Genomic DNA, 19,954 nt, shown 5'->3' with positions numbered 1-19,954 from the left:
TTAAGGGAATTCAACTCACTTAGGACGGGAACCACACAAGGCGACAGATTCACATTTATATGAGTTTCCCCAATCCATGAAGCATGGGTTGCTCAAAAAAAAAGAAAGCCTCAGATTTGGCTCAATGGGTCAGCAAACCCATTCAGTGGTACTGACCCAAGAAAATATATGTCCACAAAAAGACTTGTACACAAATGTTCACAAAAGCCTTATTCACAATAGCCAGAAATGGAAACAACCCAAAGGTCCATCAACAGGAGTATGGATAAACAAATTGTGATATTTTTATAGGATGAACTACTACTCCCGTGACCAAAAAAAAATGATGGATACAAGTAACATGAATGAATCCAAAAAAATATTATGTTGAGATAGGAGTCAGACACATTTATTTGAGTCCATTTACACTGAATCCAAGAAGAGACAAAAACCAATCTACAGTGATAGAAAAGTGAGGGCAAGAATGGAGGAATCAACACTAGGCATGTTCCAGGCGATGAAAATTTTCTTTATTTTGTTATGGATGGTGATGAAATGGGTGTACATAATTTCTGAACTCATAAACTGAACTCTTAAAATCTGTGCATTTTACGACAGGTAAATCATATTTCAATAAGAGACAATAAATAAATCTAGCAGCATTTAAACCTCATAAACATTTATATTCAGTCAATCCCTGCACATGGAAAAAATATGCCTTTCACTTGATTCATAACATGCCAACAACTAAAGTAACAACAGAGGCAGAAATCTGACTTACATGTGGGATATAATTACAACAAAATACCTTTCCTATAAATGCAGATGACAATGTTAAGAAGTATTTAAATCCTGAAGAAGTGTTCAAATACATATTTACAGCTATATACTGTTTCAAGATTCAGCTGCATGAAGTATGCTTTTCCTGCCCTCTTTATATAAAGCTATTCATCCATCCTTAGAATTCCAAAAGAAATGAAATATTATGGATATTAAAGAAAACGCTAAAGCAAAATAATACAGTAAATTTTACAAATATCAAATCCAAATGTCTAATTTCTTAGACTCCACACAAAAAACAGGTATTTAACAATAATTGAAGCAAACAATTAGCGTTACACTTAACAATAGAGTAAATTGTACTATAATGGCTTAAAGGGGATATATTTTTAAGAATGTTATAGGAACAGGGCGCCTGGGTGGCTCAGTCAGTTGAGCGTCTGCCTTTGGCTCAGGTTGTGATCCCACAGTCCTGGGATCAAGACCCACATCGGGCTCCCTGCTCTGCCTGGAGCCTGCTTCTCCCTCTGCCTCTGCCTATCTCTCTCTAGGTCTCTCATGAATAAATAAATAAAATCTTAAAAAAAAAAAAAAAGAATGTTATTGGAACATTATGATCTTAGAAACATTAGCTATCCACTTTTAAGTGGAAATTTCTCAAGAACCTGCAAGAAGATACGATGAAATTTCATTAGTGTACAATGAAATGTGTAAATATTATGAATACATTTGCCACATAATTGGTAAAGTTAAGAACACTCTTAATAGGAGAAATTCACATTAAGCCTACTTCGAACAAATTTAAGTGTCAAATATATATTTTAAAACTCCCTAACAAACATATAAGTGCATCTTAAGAAAAAGAGCAGGCTACTAAGAGGGCTTAAAATATGCCTCACATCTATTTCTCATCATCATATCTGTTACTGAGGAGCAGAGTTAACTCGGAATGTAAAATTATTTGGTGGGGATTATATCATTAATACAAAAATATTCTTTAATATCACAGGACACAGAAAAATCACGCAGCTAACACCTAGGTGTTACAGCGTAACGGCTTAGAACTGTGATTACTTGTGTCAAATCCCAGCTCTGTCACTTCAAGGTCTCAGAAAATAGACAAATCCAGCAATAATATCTGAAAGGTAAGTTTTTACATTTAATAGGGTAGGAATATATGTAGGAGAACTCTAAACAGAATTTTAGGAGTAAAATTGAATACAGGATTTAAGATCTGTCCGAAGGGAAATTCACAATTTAAAAAATGTTGTAACAGAGGCATTATAACAAAAAGGAACAGAAAGACCTCTTAAGAGGATACTGCTGATAAGAGGGAAGAAAACAAAATGCAAATAAGTGGTGGTGACATTTCAGTCTCAAGTTTCCAGAGAGATTAAGATGAAGTATATTAAAAAAAAAAAAAAAAAAAAGATGGGGTAAGATTTTACAATCCCTTCAATCATTCAATCATATCTGGCAAAAAGCTACCACTAAGATCAGTTTTCAATCTGTCTCTCACTTACTGGATCTAAACAATAAAAGACGAACCAGGGTGTTTTTAAAAATGAAATTAAGGGGGCACCTGGGTGGCTCAGTCGTTAAGCGTCTGCCTTCGGCTCGGGTCATGATCCTGGAGTCCCAGGATCGAGTCCCACATCGGGCTCCCTGCTCAGCAGGGAGTCCGCTTCTCCCTCTGACCCTCCCCCCCTCATGTGCTCTCTCTCTCATTCTCTCTCTCAAATAAATAAATAAATAAATAAAAATGAAATTAAAAATAAGCACCTACGATTTTTAACATATTACTTAACTGAATCTGACTCTTTGAATTGAGAATTATTACCCACAGATGTAACACTGCAAGCACTGCATGGGGAATTCAGGCAAGTGAGCCCCTAAATCACCCAAAACAACAGTCACTATAAATACACCTTTGGTTCATTACCTAAGAAGTCTCTGCCATCTATGTTTGTTGCAATTTAAATGACGGGCTCTGTTTTCACACATTGCCTAAAGACTTATCAGAGCCCAAAAGGAAGACAGCGTGATTAAAAGGAACAAGGCTTCAGAAACAGATCTGATTCCCATGTCAGCTTCACCACAGACCACTTGGGGGGGACATGGTACAGTTACACTTTATAAGGTCTTATCTTCTTCCTTTTCAAAAATACCGTACCTACCAACAAAACTATGCAAACCAGCCTGCACACAAAAAAAACTGTGCCTGTCACAGGAAAACTGTGGCGCTAACATCTAGGTGGAAATAGCCTGCGATGGCACAGGAGCATGACGACTGCGTCAAATCTCAGCTCCGCCACCTGCTCAGCTGCATGACCCTGAACCAGTTATTAATCCCTCTAAGCCCCAATTTCATTTTCCACACAAACTATGACCATTCAAAGGTTTTACAAGATGCAAAGCACATAGTAGAGTATTTTGCCCACAATAAACACAAGAAATGTTTGCTGTGATCTTAAGGAGAAAGAACAAGGCTGGAGGTATCACACTTCCAGATTTCAAGATATACTGCAAAGCTGTGGTAACCAAAACAGGATGGGACCGGCACAAGAACACACACAGAGACCAACAGAACAGAACAGAGAGCCCAGAAAGAAACCCACGCTTATATGGTCAATTAATCTACGACAAAGGAGGCAAGAATAGACAATGGGGAACAGACAGGGTCTTCAATAAATAGGGAGACAAGCAAGCTGGACAGCAACATGCAGAAGAATGAAAGTGGACCACTTTCTTGGGCCACACACAAAATGAAACAAAATGCATTAAAGACCTAAACGTGAAACATGAAAGCATAAAATTTCTAGAAGAAAACACAGCCAGTAAACTTCTTTGACATCAGCCACAGCAACATTTTTTTTAGATGTGTCTCTTCAGGCAAGGGAAACAAAAGCAAAAATAAACTACTGGGCTCCCTGTCCAGGGGGGAGTCTGCTGCTCTCTCTCTCTCCCTCTCTCTCTCCCTCTGCCCCTAACCCTGCTCACTCACTCTCTCGCTCTCTCTCAAAATAAAATAAAATCTTTTTTTAATTAATTAATTATTGGAAACAAGGCAGGATGTTTGGGTTTATGAGTCCTACTTAACATCATATTAAAAGTCCTACTCAGGGCAATAGGGCAAATAAAAACAATAAAAAGCCGAACAAAACAAATAAAAGCTGAACAGACTGGAAAAGAAGAAATGAACTGTCTCTATTCATGGACAACATAACTATCTATAAAGAAAATCACAAGGAATCCACAAAAAAAACTGCTATAACTAATTAACGAGTTTACCAAGGTCATAGAATACAAGGTCAATATACAAAAATCAATTGTGTTTCTACATACTAGCAATAAACAATTAAAAACCAAAATTTTTAAAAGAGTACCATTTACAACAACTCCAAAAACAAGAAATTTTTAGGCACAAGTCTAACAAATTATGTGCAGGATCTGTATGCTGAAAAATGAACAAAACTGATACAAGAAATCAAAGAGAACCTAAATAAATGGAGAGTTAACTCAATACTCAGTACTGCTAAGAAGCCATTTCTCCCCAAAATGATCTATAGCTATATAAGTTAAACATAATCTCAATCAAACTCCCAGCTACATTTTTTTGTAGATCTAGAAAAGCTGCTTTTCAAATTTATATGGAAAGTCAAAGAAACTAGAATATGCAAAACCATTATGAAAAAAGACCCAAAGTTAGCAGACTCACAATACCTGATCTGAAGGCTTACTACAAAGCTACAGTAATGAAGGAAGTATGGTATTTGCACAGACCCAGAGATCAACGGAACCAAACACAGAGTCCAGACAAATACATCAAGTGATTTTTGACAAAGGGGCCAAGGAATTCCGTGACAAAAGGATGTTATCAACAAATTATTCTGCACGTGTATAAATGAACATCTAAAATGAACATCTCTATGCAGAAAAAAAGGAAATTTAATCTGGCCGCCTTACACAAAATTAACTCAAAATGGATCTTAGAGCTAAATGTAAAACACAAACCTATAAAAAAGAAGAAAACAAAAGAGAAAATCTTCATGACATTGCATTAGGCTATAAATTCTTAGATACAAAACCAAAAGCAGGATCGATAAAAGAAATTAACTGATAAGTCAAACTTTATCAGAATTAAAAGCTTTTATTCTGCAAAAGCCACTGTCAAGAAAATAAAAAGGAAAGCTATGGATGAGGAGAAAATATCTGCAAACCCCACTGGAGAAAGGACACATGCCCAGAATATATAAAGAACTCAAAAAGTCTGGGCGTCTGGGTGGCTCAGTCATTAAGCATCTGCCTTTGGCTCAGGTCATGATCCCAGGGTCCTGGGATCGAGCCCCGCATCGGGCTCCCTGCTCCGCGGGAAGCCTGCTTCTCCCTCTCCCACTCCCCCTGCTTGTGTTCCCTCTCTCTCTGTGTCTCTCTCTGTCAAATAAATAAATAAAATCTTTAAAAAAAAAAAAAAAAAGAACTCAAAGAGTCAACAGAAGGAAAACAAACACCCTCCCCACATTTTAACAACCCATAATAAAAACATTCCCATGCATTTCCATATGCTAGGATTTACACCTGAGACTATCCTTTAGATTACTATCATGGAACTTCCTTATCTGTCCAAGTGTGGAAATAACAGGCAAAAGATGTGAAAAGAAGTTTTACCCCTGAAGATATATGGAGACAAGTAAGCACATAAAAAGATCATACACATAATCTGTTATTAGTAAAACACACATTAAAAACACGAAATACCACTACAAACCTTAGTAGAATAGCTTTGATAAAAGCCACGGACAATACCAAGTCCTGACGGGGTACAGGCGCTCCCACAGACGCTGGGGAGAATGCACAGTAATACGAACCCGTCACAAATCCTCACAGGAAATTGAAGAGGAGGGAGAACACTTCCCAGCTGGTTCTGCTATGCCGGTTTTACCCCGATCCCACCAAAAACATCACCGGGAAACCACAGACTGATCTCTCTCATGAACATAGATGGCAACATTTTTAACAAAATATTAGCAAGTCAAATAGCAACATATAAAAAGGATGATATTCCACATGCAAGTGACACTGATCCCAGGAATACAGAGTGGGTTGTAAACCTGAAAATCAGTTATGTGATAGAACCTACTAAGAGAAAAAGGTCAAAAACTCTATGATCCTCTTTACTTCCACTGACTAAAGGTTACTGAAGAGCTTGGAAATGCTGTTATTTTATATTTGTCCCACAGCGTTCACTCTGTTCACTAACTGCTGCTCAAGAAATACTGAGTACGTTCTGCTAGGCACTGACATGGACACACAAAGACAAAATAATCCCGGGAGGAGGGTGGGAGGATGGGTTAGCCTGGTGGTGGGTATTGAGGAGGGCACATTCTGCATGGAGCACTGGGTGTTATGCACAAACAATGAATCATGGAACACTTCATCTAAAACTAATGATGTAATGTATGGGGATTAACTTAAGAATAAAAAAAATAAATAGAATTCAAAAAAAAAAAAAAAAATCCCGGGATTCGGTAAAAATGTCACAAGTCTTACACACGGGTATGCAGTTAACAAGAAAAACCAACTCTGCCCCCGTACTCAGAAAAACAAAAAAAAGGATTGTCTCGTTCCTATTCTGAAGTCACAGAGGCAAATTTTAAACTGGCAACTAAAACTAAATCACACTGTGGTCGCCAATATGTCTGGAAATAATTTTATAGGAATACTGTGTCTACTCTTTCTTTTTCCTGACTACCTCTCTACAAAACATTACCACCTTTAAAACCCTCACGGTACGACAGTGTTTGCCATTCTTACTGAAAAACATCGGGGAGGTAGGAGAATCCCATACCTTGTGGGGCGCAAGAATCCTCTGCCTGAATTTTTCAACAGTTTCTTGACCCATAGAAGACCAAGCGTTGCTGAACGCTTCTGCTTTGTCTGGTCTGAGATGAAGGGCCTCTAACTGGTGCTGCAAAGTGGCCGGCTTCACAGTGTGATACACTGCCTATGCGAGAGGGGGAAAAGAGCACATGTAGCCCCAGTATTGGATCGTAACCAAATACAAAATTATCTTTAAATGATTTAAATCAAAAGAATAGCACCTATTTCTATTGTAGATTTTTTTTTATTTTAGCAATAATGATACACACAACTGGAAGATGCAGGGCTAAAAGGCCTAAATTATTCAGGCTACCCTTCTCCATTTTTGCCTGTGTTTTAAGTAATCCTAAGACCACTTAATGGAAAAACTTCTTCTCTGCTTCAGCTATGGAAATGGTACCCTAATTAAAATATCATCTCCTTATTTCACTTAACGATTTCAAAGAAATGTCTCAGGGCACCTGAGTGGCTCAGTCGGTTAAGTATCTCCCTTGGGCTCCCAGGTCATGATCTCAGGGTCGTGGGCTCGAGCCCCGCATCGGGCTCCACGTTCAGCAGGGAGTCTGCTTAAGATTCGCTTTCCCTCTGCCCCTCATGCTCTTTCTCTCTCTCCCAAACAAATAAATCTTTAAAACAAACAAACAAAAAACAAAGAAATGTACAACAAAAATTTTTCCAAGAAGCACTTTCTCAAAACGACCTTCATCTACCAACTTCCTAGGTAATATATAATAAAATCTTATAAACATTTCTAATAACATCTGTTCTTTCTTAACATCGTTCCGAACAACTTTCTCGTAAACCCCATGTTGCTCTGTCCTACTTGATCATCCTTAATTACTACTGAAAACTCCCAGGGTTAAGAACAGTAGTCGTCTTTATGATCTGTAATCTGTACAAGGCTGTTTGGAGTAGATGCCCGGGAGCTTGTCCTCCTACCAGTATCTGTTCACTAGAAGGCTCATGAAGCTACAGTACTATTTAAACTTTTATTTCACAAATATTCTACCAAGTCAACCTTCAGGAATTTACAGAGACCCTGTTTTAAGTGCAGCAATGTGCTAGGTTTATAGAAGATGAGCTAAAGATATGATAGGTCCCTCAAAAATTCAAAAGCTAGGGAAGGTTGACACACAGGAAATGATGAAAGATTAATGATGTGCTCCACTCTGATGAGCCAAGGATAAAAGGCATCCAAATTAGGGGAAGACTGCCAAGTGTAAGGGTTGTGGCGGCAGTGAAGGGAGATGGGACTTGAACAAAAACTTAATGCGTTGAACACAGACAAAAGCAAGGGAAGCAAAATGGTGGCTCAGTAGGAAGAACTAGCATGACAAAAGGCCTTTCGACAACTACTTCTCTTCTAAATGTTTTATTTATCATCCTAAAGAAATTCCCCAAAATCACTCATTAAAGTTCTTAAATAAAAGGTGTTTGTTTCTCCAACTTATCATACCAAGTAACAACGAATGAAAATGTTTTATATCCGTCTCAAGTCAATGAAGTCTTTTTTTTTTTTAAGATTTTACTTATTTATTTGAGACAGAGAGAAAGAGAGAGCATGAGCAGGGGGAGGAGCAGAGGGAGAGGGAGAAGCAGACCCCTGGCTGAGAAGAGAGCCCGATGTGGGACTCAGTCCCAGGACCCTGAGATCATGACCTGAGCTGAAGGCAGACACTTAACCGACTGAGCCACCAGGTACCCTCAAGTCAATGAAGTCTTGATTCATGCTGTCAAGTACTTGACTCATGCTACTCAACATTCATATTCTTTTGAAGAATGCAATACTGTAGGGAAAAAACCATACATTCAATGTTTTTTTTACTACATTAAAATTCTGAATTAGAATATATTCATAGCTTCCATCTGTATACTTTTTTTGAAGAAATAAAATGTTATAGCTATCATAGAAAGACTGTTCATGTCCTCATGTACACAATAAGCAGTAAACAAACCATGGTTAGGAAGTTTGGGGCACTCAGAATACCTGTTCTAAAATGAACGATATTATTTCAAGAACTAGGTGAAGATCTTGTTTCTCTAGAGAAAATGCAGCCTGAAGTTTTTCTTCTTCTTCTTCACTGAAACTGTTCTCAGCCTACAACATAAAAAGCAAGCTATTAGGACATATTCAGGTATTCAAAACTTAAGACACTCGACACAAGAGTCCCTGAAGATTCATGTATTCATACATGGATGAGAAACTGAAAGAAAAAGTGAATCCAAGGTGAAAGAAACTGATGTGTTTGTAAATTTCAGTATCTCAAAATCACAGTACAATTCGGTATTTGGATCATGCCAAATCAAGCTCATTGTAAATAAAAAAAATATTTTAAGTTCTATGATTTACAGGAGGTGGAAACTAATAGTAAATACCAAAAGAAATGGACATTTAGAAAAAACAATACTAGAAGATAAAACCCCAAAATGTTAACAATAATTAATACTAATGTCCATCTTCCTCAAATATATTTACTGAGTATTTACTATGTGCTACAGAGAAAGACTGTTCATGTCCTCATGTACACAATACTCTAGTTAGAAAGGCATCTAAAAACAAATAGTTATTCAAGTAATTTTCATTTTGAGTTCTGCAAAAATGTGGGTTATTACAAGAGCATCTATAAAGCAGGAAATTAAGTTTTTTTATAATTTTTATATTTTCCAAAACTTCCACATTATGCACGTTAATTTTATAACCAATATATCAAAGAAGATAGTTAGCCATCTGAGTAGAACCTCTGACTAGTCTCCTTTCTTTCATACCCAAAATAATCTCCTTGATCTAAAGACACTGGTTTTGGGGCACCTGGGTGGCTCAGTCGTTAAGCGTCTGCCTTCGGCTCAGGTCATGGTCCCAGGGTCCTGGGATCGAGCCCCGCATCGGGCTCCCTGCTCGGCGGGAAGCCTGCTTCTCCCTCTCCCACTCCCGCTGCTTGTGTTCCCTCTCTCGCTGTATCTCTCTCTGTCAAATAAATAAAATCTTTAAAAAAAAAAAAAAGACACTGGTTTTAAGTAGGAAAAATGTACACTACTAGAACAACTTTAAAATAAAAATAACTACTCTATCCACACATACTAAAAACACCTTTCCCTATGGCTGCCTCCGCCTAACAGCAATATGGAGAAATTTCAGAAGTTCCACAAGCCCCTGCCTTGACAGCTTAGGATGATGTACACCTACATGGCTGTTGAACCAAAGCAGCATCGGAACTTGAAGCTAGCATATTTTGGGAGGCCAGTCATCAGAACTAACAGCCCCTATTACCTGTTTTATGACTGAGAAAATCAGGAACCCAATTTGGCCAAAATGCTCATGACTTACCTCAAGAGTAATGTTTTGACTTAAAAGTTTCAGAATTTCTTTGACTACCATACATCTTCTTGAAATAATGACCTATGGTACCAGAGTTTATCAATATGAGGAATATAATAACAGTATCACATACATATATATATATATATAAAATCACTGAACCACATGTTGCATTAAATTCAATGGATATTTATAATTTAACTTCCAAGTTAGTCAATCTGATTCCTTTTAACATACATCAAATAAGCTGCTTTGACAAAATAGTAATAGTGATTGAGCAGGTAGAAAAATAAACTTCAGTGTCCCCAGTATATGTAAGGAAGGGAGATTTTTTAAAAAGATACCGCAAAAAAAAGAGAGAGAGAGACATTCTCAAGATTTTCAAGGGCATTATACTAATAAAGTGGTTTGGAGTGAAGTGGTAGAGGGAATATTTATCTTCCCCCATCCACTGGAACACCAGGCATGCAACCTTAAAATAAGGTGGAGCTTAAAATATGGGAGCAAAAGAGCAAACAGAGAATACAGCTATACACAAAATTCCAAACATATAGTCAACGCCTTGCTCCAAAAACAACCTTGGGTAGATAAATACCTCTATTCGCTTCCACAAAAGCAGCAATTTCACTTATTTCTGTCTACCAAAAGCAACCCACACATATCTGGGAGTAAAAGAGAAGGTAAAAGAGACAAATTCTTTATTATCCTCTCAATGGGAAAAAATTAAGGCCCAGGTTTATAAAATTAGGGAGCATGTGTCCAAGAAACTTAAATTTTAAAATGAAAAATGACTTTTTTCTACATGTTTAAAGAGAGTAGGCCATAAATATATATACACACACAAGCAGAAATGAAAAACACATAAAGAATACAAGGTAGTACTACAAGGATTCACATGAAATGATCTCTGATAAAAGCGGTAAGTGAAGGAGGTATATGAAAACATACAAACTACACATTTCTATGTGTACGGACATGTGTATGCATATCTGTATTTATTAACACATGGAAAAAGATCTGCAATAAAAACCAAATTGGTAACAAAGGCTACCTCTGGGAAGGTATGGTGGTTTTATGATAACTGAAAATTCTTTAGCACTCCTCCCTTCAAAAGATGGAGCCTAATTTCTTGCCCTGGAATGTGATCCATACTTAGTGACTTCCTTCTAACAAGAATGTGGTAAATGTGAAGCTATACGGTATCCCAGGCGAGGTCATAGAAAGGACACACCTCCCTCTCTTGGATCACTGGTTCTGGAAGAAGCCAACCTCCAAATCAGGAGGAAAGGCTTAAGTAGCAAGGAACTGAGGCCTCCCACCAGGTAGTCATACTGAAAGGAAATCCTCCAACCCCAGCCAAACCTTCAGATTACAGTAGCCCAAACAACATCTGACAGCAACCTCATGAGAACCCCGAACCAGAACCACCCAGTGGAGCCACTCCTAAATTCCTGACCTACAGGGACTATGAGTATAATAAATGTTTATTGTTTTAAGGTGCTATGTTTTGGGGTAATTTGTAATTCAGCAATAGATAACTAATACAAGGGAGAATTAAGATGGAAGGAGGGCCAAAGTTAACCAAGGGTGCATTTCAGTTTGCCATACTACTTAAATTTCTTTTTTTTTTTTTTTTTTAAGATTTTATGTATTTTTTGACAGAGAGAGACAGTGAGAGAGGGAACACAAGCAGGGGGAGTGGGAGAGGGAAAAGCAGGCCTCCTGCGGAGCAGGGAGCCAAGTGTGGGGCTCCATCCCAGGACCCTGGGATCATGACCTGAGCCGAAGGCAGACGCTTAACGACTGAGACACCCAGGCGCCCCACTACTTAAATTTCTTAAACAAAAACTTATTCATAAACTATGAAATTTAAAACATGTTATTAAGATGATTAAATTAAGCAGTCTAAGAATTCTGAACGAGAAGGGCACAAAAAAAGCAAACTAAAAAAATCCATTGTTCCAACTTTTCTTTTTTATTTTATTTTTTTTGAAGAATTCATTTTCTTAATACGCATGATGAGTGAACTAACCTTAGTTTCACATATAGTAGAAATCAGGTCCCATTCCTTAGAAAATGAGAAATGTCCTCTATTCTTTTTTTTTTTTTTTAAAGATTTTATTTATTTATTTGAGAGAGAGAGAATGAGAGACAGAGAGCATGAGAGGGAGGAAGGTCAGAGGGAGAAGCAGACTCCCTGCCGAGCAGGGAGCCCGATGCGGGACTCGATCCCGGGACTCCAGGATCATGACCTGAGCCAAAGGCAGTCGCTTAACCAACTGAGCCACCCAGGCGCCCGAGAAATGTCCTCTATTCTATGAAGATATTATCTAAATAACTACAAAAGCAATTAGATTTTAAAAACTCAGAGCAGGGATTTAGAGGCAGAGAGGCCTGCTGTCCAGAGCCCAAGCTCTGACTCACGTCCACAGTCATACATACACACAAAGACCTCCGTGAAAGAATGCACGGTACTAGTATTCTGCAAATACCATAATTTAAAGTGTATATATATCATTCTTATCCAATAAAACAATTTGTAAGAAGCCTTACATCTTAAATTAACTACAAAATAAATGTATTTATTAGATAAACTATCCTTTTCTTTTTGGTCCTAATAGGCAGGACAAATGCTCCTTTGTGCACGACTCTCCTGCACACAAGACATTTAAAGTCACGGGCATTAAACGCCAGCAGCACCCTCTATATGTTGTAACAGCCAAGAAAAATTCTGAGGCATTTCTATAGGCTGGGGTTCACACTTGTGATTGTCCTTTATGTTAACATAATGAGATTTCGCTGTGTGTCATAATGGGGGAAAACAGAGGTACCCACAAATGAATCTATCAAATAAAAGAACTTTTATTTTAAACTTTTGAAAGCAATCTTTCTGAAATGTACAGCACCCATTCTAGACTTTTGTAAACAAAGTATATCAGATTAAACTCATTTCTTATGATGAGTCAGGTCACAATTATGGGCATCAGAATTCTGTGGTACAGTATCATAAAAAACTCCTAAGACCCACTGATGATTTTTCATTTCAGAAAAAAACCCTCAGATTTCTGGGCATTTCAATTTCTTGTGTCTAATTCATAATTCTCCCACTTCATTCCATGATCAGCCGTCGATTCCTGAAACCACCTACATGCCCATCACAGGCATTTCTTCATCCCCCAGTTGGCTGGGTCTAGTCTGCCATGGCCAGAAATCCAGAGAACTAATCTTTCAGAATGAGATATACAGCACAGTTAGATCAACAGGCTTTGTGTGATGACCTACAAATCTCTCCAGTGGAGCAAAGTACATGAGGCTTTTTTTCTTCATTTTTTATTGTTATGTTAATCACCATACATTACATCATTAGTTTTAGATGTAGTGTTCCATGATTCATTGTTTGTGCATAACACCCAGTGCTCCATGCAGAACGTGCCCTCTTTAATACCCATCACCAGGCTAACCCATCCTCCCACCCCTCTCCCCTCTAGAACCCTCAGTTTGTTTTTCAGAGTCCATCATCTCTACATGAGTCTTTTTAATTGCATGAGTTGTGAAAGCCATTTTTTTTTTAACTCAGAGGCCATAAATTGTTATCTCTAAGTCCTCAGCTATGGAAGTTACTCTGACTTCTGTCAGTGTTTTCCAGTGCAGACTCTATTAGGAGGCTGGACAGGGCAATTTGGGCAGGACCGTTCTGCACACTGCAAGACATTTAGTTCCTGGGCATTAAATGCCAACAGCACCCTCCACACATTGTAAAACCCACCCCCAAAAAAACTTCCCAAGTATTTCTATATGCTAGGATGAGCCAGAAGATGACCAGTTCAAAGAGGACTCCCAGACTCATGCTCAGGCACACCCATATTCTATACCTCAGCTTACTTTCCGTATGTTTATTCCATCTAGGGAATCCAAGGAACCAGTCTGGACAAAAACAGATATCCTCTGCCCGTAAGCAAATTAAAGTGTCAAGCTGATAACATTTAGAACAGCAACCCGACCCCTAAAACTCCTCACCCATCTACCCATGCCAGGTTTCACTGTTCTAAGGGCTCTGCTTGTCTCAAGGCAAAGGCCCACTTAACAGACCAAGAGTACATAAGAGAAAGCTGGCAGATCCTGAATGTCACTGCGAACTTTATTTGATAAGAACTCTTATCACAATAGGAGCCCCTCTAGAAGAACATTCCCTGAAACTGTCCAGGAAAAAAAATTTGCACCTTTCCTGACATTCTTTCTTAGCAGGCAAGTTAGCACCTACGTATGTTTTTGTTCTCAGTTGCTTCAGCTGTCAACAACCTCACGTTCTCATGTCCACTACCCTACCACTAACAGCATCGCATTTAAGCACCTCTGTGGAATGCTCTGGCCACCCACTTACTCTAAGATAGACGCTAACTTATTCACAACTCGATTAGATGGAGAGGGTCAAAGACAAACTGCATATCACAGTTTTCCTACAAAGGTCCTATCCTCCCTCACTATAAAGAAAAAAGATATATCTAAGAGCTTTTTGTCCCATGTTGTTAAATAAGTGTAAGAAGGCAGCCATCAGCTCAGAGAATCAAAGCAGAACTTCTGTATTGATTGCCTACATCATTCACTTTTAAACTAATTAATATACTTTTCTGTACTCTTTCCTGAGGTTTACTGTAATGGGTTAAAGGAATGGATTCTGGAAACAGGCCGCTTACTCACTAGCTGTATGATATTGGACAAATTATTTAACTGGTTTCTATCTCAGTTTCTTCGTGGATAAAGTAAGGATAATAGCACCTACTTCCTAAAGTTGCTGTAAGGATCAGATGAATTAATAATACAAAACCATTCAAACTGTATCAGAGGGAGCAATGTAACTGTGAATCACAAATACCACAAATGCAGCTGCTTTTAGTTTGTTGTAGTAGTTCTTCCTGTCTCTCCATCTCTCTCACAGATTCCTTATAGCCAGGAATTTAGAGGGTCTGCATTTGTTTTGTGTTTTCCATGCAAGGCAAAGAATTAACTCCAAGAATAGATCTTGAGCGCTCACTGCATAAGCACCAAGGTATTAGGTATGGGAAATGTAAAGATAATTAAAACATGATACTCAAGGTATTCAAGGTCAGCGAAAGACCTTGTCATCATAAAACAAATACGAGGGGCGCCTGGGTGGCTCAGTCGTTAAGCGTCTGCCTTCGGCTCAGGTCATGATCCCAGGGTCCTGGGATCGAGCCCCGCATCGGGCTCCCTGCTCAGCGGGAAGCCTGCTTCTCCCTCTTCCACTCCCTCTGCTTGTGTTCCCTCTCTCACTGTGTCTCTCTCTGTCAAATAAACAAATAAAATCTTTAAAAATAAATAAATAAATAAATAAATAAATAAATAAATAAATAAATAAAATAAAAATAAAACAAATACGATGCAGTACTAAAATGAGGTGACAATGAACTGAGTGTTTTAGAAGCACAAAAAACAAACTGCTGAGAGCAAGAGGGCCAAATCCTTGAAAGATGCATAGTTTTTTCACTATAGAAGGAAAGACAGACATTGCAGGTAAGGGAAAGAGTATACACACAGACATAGAGTTGGAAAAGTTCACAGTATGTTCTAGCAAAAGAGCACAGTCCAGTGTGACTGGAGCACTTGCAAAGTGGGAATAATATAGCTTGTGGCCATATTATACTGTTATTATAAGGTTATTATAATATAATACAATGTTAAAGATTTTCAACTTTTTCCCCATGGCACAATGGGAAGTCAATGATGGCTTTAAACACTGTACAGATATGATCAATTGGGCTTTTTTGGTTTGTTTTTGCTTTTTAGGAAAAAAAATATTTGGAGAGATAAATGGACTAGCATTATGAAGCAGCGATAGGAGGGAGAAGGCTTTCGGCAGAGACACCAGTTTGAAGGCAGTTACTGTAGTCTATGGCAGGGATGTTAAAGATCTGAACTAGGACTATGAAGAGAACTTGGATTTAAGAGACATGTCAGGGGAAGAAAGGGCTCAGAGGGGGGCTGGCTCCCAGGAAAAAGAAGAGGAAAGGGTCCAGGTTCTCCAGGTGTGGTAAAGAAGTGCGGAATCACTATATTGTACACCTGAAACTAATATTACACTGTATGTTAAATAAGTGGAATTTAAATAAAAACTAAAAAAAGTCCAGTTTCTCATTTAATGGTGATGCCTGGCACCACCAGGCAGAGCAGTTACTAGATACTAGGTGCACCATCAACATGTGTTGGATTCAGAAGTTAACTTAGAATAGTGACCAAGCAGTGAATCACTAAACATCAATATGTCCAAAATAACCACATCCTTGAAATAAAAGTAGAAGAGGCAGATTAAATGAAAGATTAAATATTGGGTGCTGGCTAGCATTATTTTTAAGAGGAAGAATGAAATCAGAATTTTCCCAAAGCATGTTACACAGAACCTGAGTCCCAAAATATACACCATGATACCACAGTTCCAAGGTCAAACACGTTTGGAAAATCTTGCACACCATATTCACCCTTAAATATTTACTGTAAACACTACCATAAAATACACTCTGAAAAATATATATATAATATATACACTCTGAAAAGTTCCATAATAAAAAAGATTAACTTTAATGAAAAGAGAATTTCCCGAACTTTTGACCATGGGACATCACAAAATGTTCTAGAGAGCCAAGGACATGCTGGGGAACACTATACTTCGGAAAAAGCTTTTCAAGTAGTAACAAAGAGTTTCAGGGCAATCACAAGAAATCACACGAAAGTACAGAAAGTATAGAAACTATAGAAATGCAAAAATACAAACCTTCAGGTGAAGTTTTTGAAGAATTCGGGTGAGCAATCGTGGAAATCTTCCTATATCTATTGCATTTATCAGCGACACTGCTTTTTTCATGCTAAATAAATTTGTAAAACAAAATTTTAAAATGAGTTTTCCAAGTGGAACTGTTCCTGCCATAAGTACACTTGTCTACAATTGCTATTGTCTCAAAGTTTCCATTTCAACAACTCCGATTGCTATGAAGAAGAACAGATGATGGCCAGCAAAGGAGGTAGGATGTTTCCAAAAAGATGCCTCCCAAAAATACTTCTGCATTTGGCAGTTTCTCTTTCTTTGGGGGCAAGGTGAGCTACTAGAGGAAGTTTGCACTCTGTGAGGAACGGCATTAACTCTGCAGTGAATATTCAATACCCACTTAACCCAGAGAGGAACTATGGAAAGAATGGCAGGAGGAACGTGGCAATGACACCAAAATACAAAGAAAAGAATGCTTCATGGCAGATAATGGAATATATATATATATATAACAGAATCATTTGGGGTAACAGTACACAGTTGTTTTAAAACCGTGATTCAATGGTAATAATCAACTTTAAATTATACTACTGGTTATGGCTTCCTGATGTGGTGAGTGTTAACCAGGACACTGATGTGACCGGGGGAAATGGCCATCAGAACTCAAGGCATCCAGACAGAAGGAAAAACTTTGAAATGACAACTCTCTTCTTCAACAAGATTCCTGCCCAATTCAGGGACAAGGAAGTTATTTTCCAACTTCAATTATTTACCGGTACACCTCAGCATTTTTTCCGCATCCGCACACTACCTGCACTAGTATTTATTTTTCATGAAATGGGAGTCATTTCTATTCAAACAACTGCATTTTAGGAGAGAACTTTGTATCACCACCCTGGGCAGCCGACCTTACCTACCATAAGCAGAAATGAACTAAAAATAAATAAAATGAAATCAAAAGCCACGTTACCAAATTCTGGCTAGGTACTGTGACCAGCCCCCAACTCCCGGCCTGAGGACTATTCTATCTGGAGTGAAAAGGGATACTGACACGTGTTAGGGATTAGCGACCGTCCGGCACCCCTGCGAGCCTTTCTCATGATCAGGCCTGAGCGAGAGAGCTGAAACCAGAGAAAGGCATAGCTTTGCACGTGATTCAGCACCACTCCAGGCAGGCGTGGGTTCTTCAGATCCCACACTCCGGGCACGGTGACACACACCACACACCGTCCTACTGACCCCAGCGGCCAGGCGCACCGGAGCCCCACGTAGGTGAACCCCCGCCAGGGTGAGACGCCCACAGCCCCCGGCACTCCTGCGGGGCCGCACCGCGATTTCGCCAGCCCCGCGCCCACCCCCTCGGCCGGGCCCCGCCTCGGAGCCGAGGCGACGGCCAGCAGGGGCGTCCGGGCGCAGCCCCGTCCGCGCCACCCCTGGCGGCTACCTGGGGCTCTCCGGCAGGATCAGCGCCGTGGTGGCCGCCATCTTCGACGCTCCCACGCCTGCCGCCGCCGGTCAGCTGTCTCCAGCGCAGCCAATGACGGCAGGCCTACGGAGAGCCGGAAGGCCCAAGCCGCGCCGCCTCCGCCTCCGCCTCCGGGCGCAGGACCGAGTCTTGTCCCGGGTCCTCCAGGGGAGAGGAGCCCTCCTCGCTGTCCTCCCGCCCCTGTCACTGTTCTGTTCTGCCTGAAGACTGTTTGCATAACTTATTTATGTTTATCTATTTGCTTATTATACATGCTCAGCTGACTCTTGAAGAACTAGCCTTTAAGGTTGCCCACCGTGCCACGAGTCAAAAATCCACACGCAACTTCTAACTCCCGCAAAACTTAAGTACTAACAGCCTCCTGTTGACCGGATGCCTTGCCTTATTACCGATAACATACTCGGTGGACTCATTGTGTATGCTATATTTATCACATACTATATTATTACAATAAAATAAGCGGAAGTAAGCTAGAGAAAAGAAAATGTTATTAAGAAAATCCTAAGGAATGGGCGCCTGGGTGGCTCAGTGGGTTAAGCGACTGCCTTCGGCTCAGGTCATGATCCTGGAGTCCCTGGATCGAGTCCCGCATCCGCCTCCCTGCTCAGCGGGGAGTCTGCTTCTCCCTCTGACCCTCCTCCCTCTCATGTGCTCTCTCTCAAATAAATAAATAAAATCTTTTAAAAAAAAAAGATAGATTTAGGGGCCCCTGGGTGGCTCAGTCGGTTAAGCGACTGCCTTCGGCTCAGGTCATGATCCTGGAGTCCCGGGATCGAGTCCCGCATCGGGCTCCCTGCTCGGCGGGGAGTCTGCTTCTCCCTCTGACCCTCTTCCCTCTCGTGCTCTCTGTCTCTCAAATAAATAAATAAAATCTTAAAAAAAAAAAAAAAAAGATTTTATTTATTAAAAAAAAAAAGAAAGAAAATCCTAAGGAAAATACACGACAGTGCTGGACTATATTTATCAAAAGAATCCGAGCATGAGTGGACCTGCACACTTCACACCTGTGTTGTGCCAGGGTCAACTGTACATATATCTGGATATGGATATGTATTTCTATGTCGTCGGCATGCATAAACATATATTTAGGTGCGTGTACCTATACATACACATTTTTTTTTTTTAACAGAAAGTTTAAGCACACCACCGCAGCCAGTGTCTAGCCTGTGCGACAGAGGGGCAGGCAGTGGAAAGCTCTCCCCCAAAGCAGCCCGGGGATGTCACACATCCATCCGCAGGAGAGGTCATGCCACCAGCTCCAGCCTTGGCACTGTGCTATCAGCCCTTCCTGTATCTGTATCCCGGTATTCATTGAGCACCTACTGTATACCAGATACTGTGCTAGGCACTTGGGATGCAAAAGATCAAAATTCCTGCCCTCAGGGTTTGCTGGCAGTTCAAATGGACAGGTTTCATTGCGCCCCTCTGCTGTCCAGTGCTGAGCTAGGTACAGCTTAATACGGGAGAGTCATCCCCGCAGAGACTGCCATTGAGAATCTCACAGTAGAGCAAGGACCCAACGTGGGTTCACGAATACCTTTGTATGCCTCAGAGAAAAACATGTAGGGCATTCCAGGGATTCAGACGTGAAAAGAGTGGTAAAAACCCCGGGGGTAGGATCAGGAAAACTTTCTGTTGCAGGAGGCATGAGATCTTGAATGATAGATTACAGCAGGTGCCCTTGAGCTAGTGAGAAATGGGGAGTCATTAATGTTTTCAAGTAGGGAAACTTTTG

The 19,954-nt window shown here is 39.8% G+C and overlaps 1 protein-coding gene across 3 annotated transcripts in view; it reads right to left on the bottom strand.

The window, feature by feature from the left end:
* Positions 1 to 18,306, bottom strand: part of COMMD10 (COMM domain containing 10) — a 212,669-nt gene extending 194,363 nt beyond the window's left edge. Inside the window, exons 1-4 of one of the 3 annotated variants that reach the window (XM_054511188.2) lie at positions 18,178 to 18,306; positions 16,743 to 16,833; positions 8,627 to 8,737; positions 6,608 to 6,763 (exon numbers count right to left, since the gene is read on the bottom strand). In XM_054511188.2, the coding sequence (XP_054367163.1) occupies positions 6,608 to 6,763; positions 8,627 to 8,737; positions 16,743 to 16,833; positions 18,178 to 18,218 (399 nt within the window). In that variant the 5' untranslated portion in view covers positions 18,219 to 18,306. Of the gene's footprint in view, positions 1 to 6,607; positions 6,764 to 8,626; positions 8,738 to 16,742; positions 16,834 to 17,784; positions 18,033 to 18,177 lie in introns of those variants that run through there. The other 2 variants (XM_045891298.3, XM_045891307.3) reach the window with 2 other exon arrangements.
* Between the last annotated feature and the right edge of the window lie 1,648 nt (positions 18,307 to 19,954).

This window comes from Mirounga angustirostris, unplaced genomic scaffold, assembly GCF_029215605.1.
Source record: "Mirounga angustirostris isolate CCGP_5_RB_7025 unplaced genomic scaffold, mMirAng1.0.hap1 SCAF_7, whole genome shotgun sequence".
Taxonomy (NCBI): Eukaryota; Metazoa; Chordata; class Mammalia; order Carnivora; family Phocidae; genus Mirounga; species Mirounga angustirostris.
Note: the sequence above shows the minus strand (reverse complement) of the source record. Positions and strands in the feature narration are given on the sequence as shown.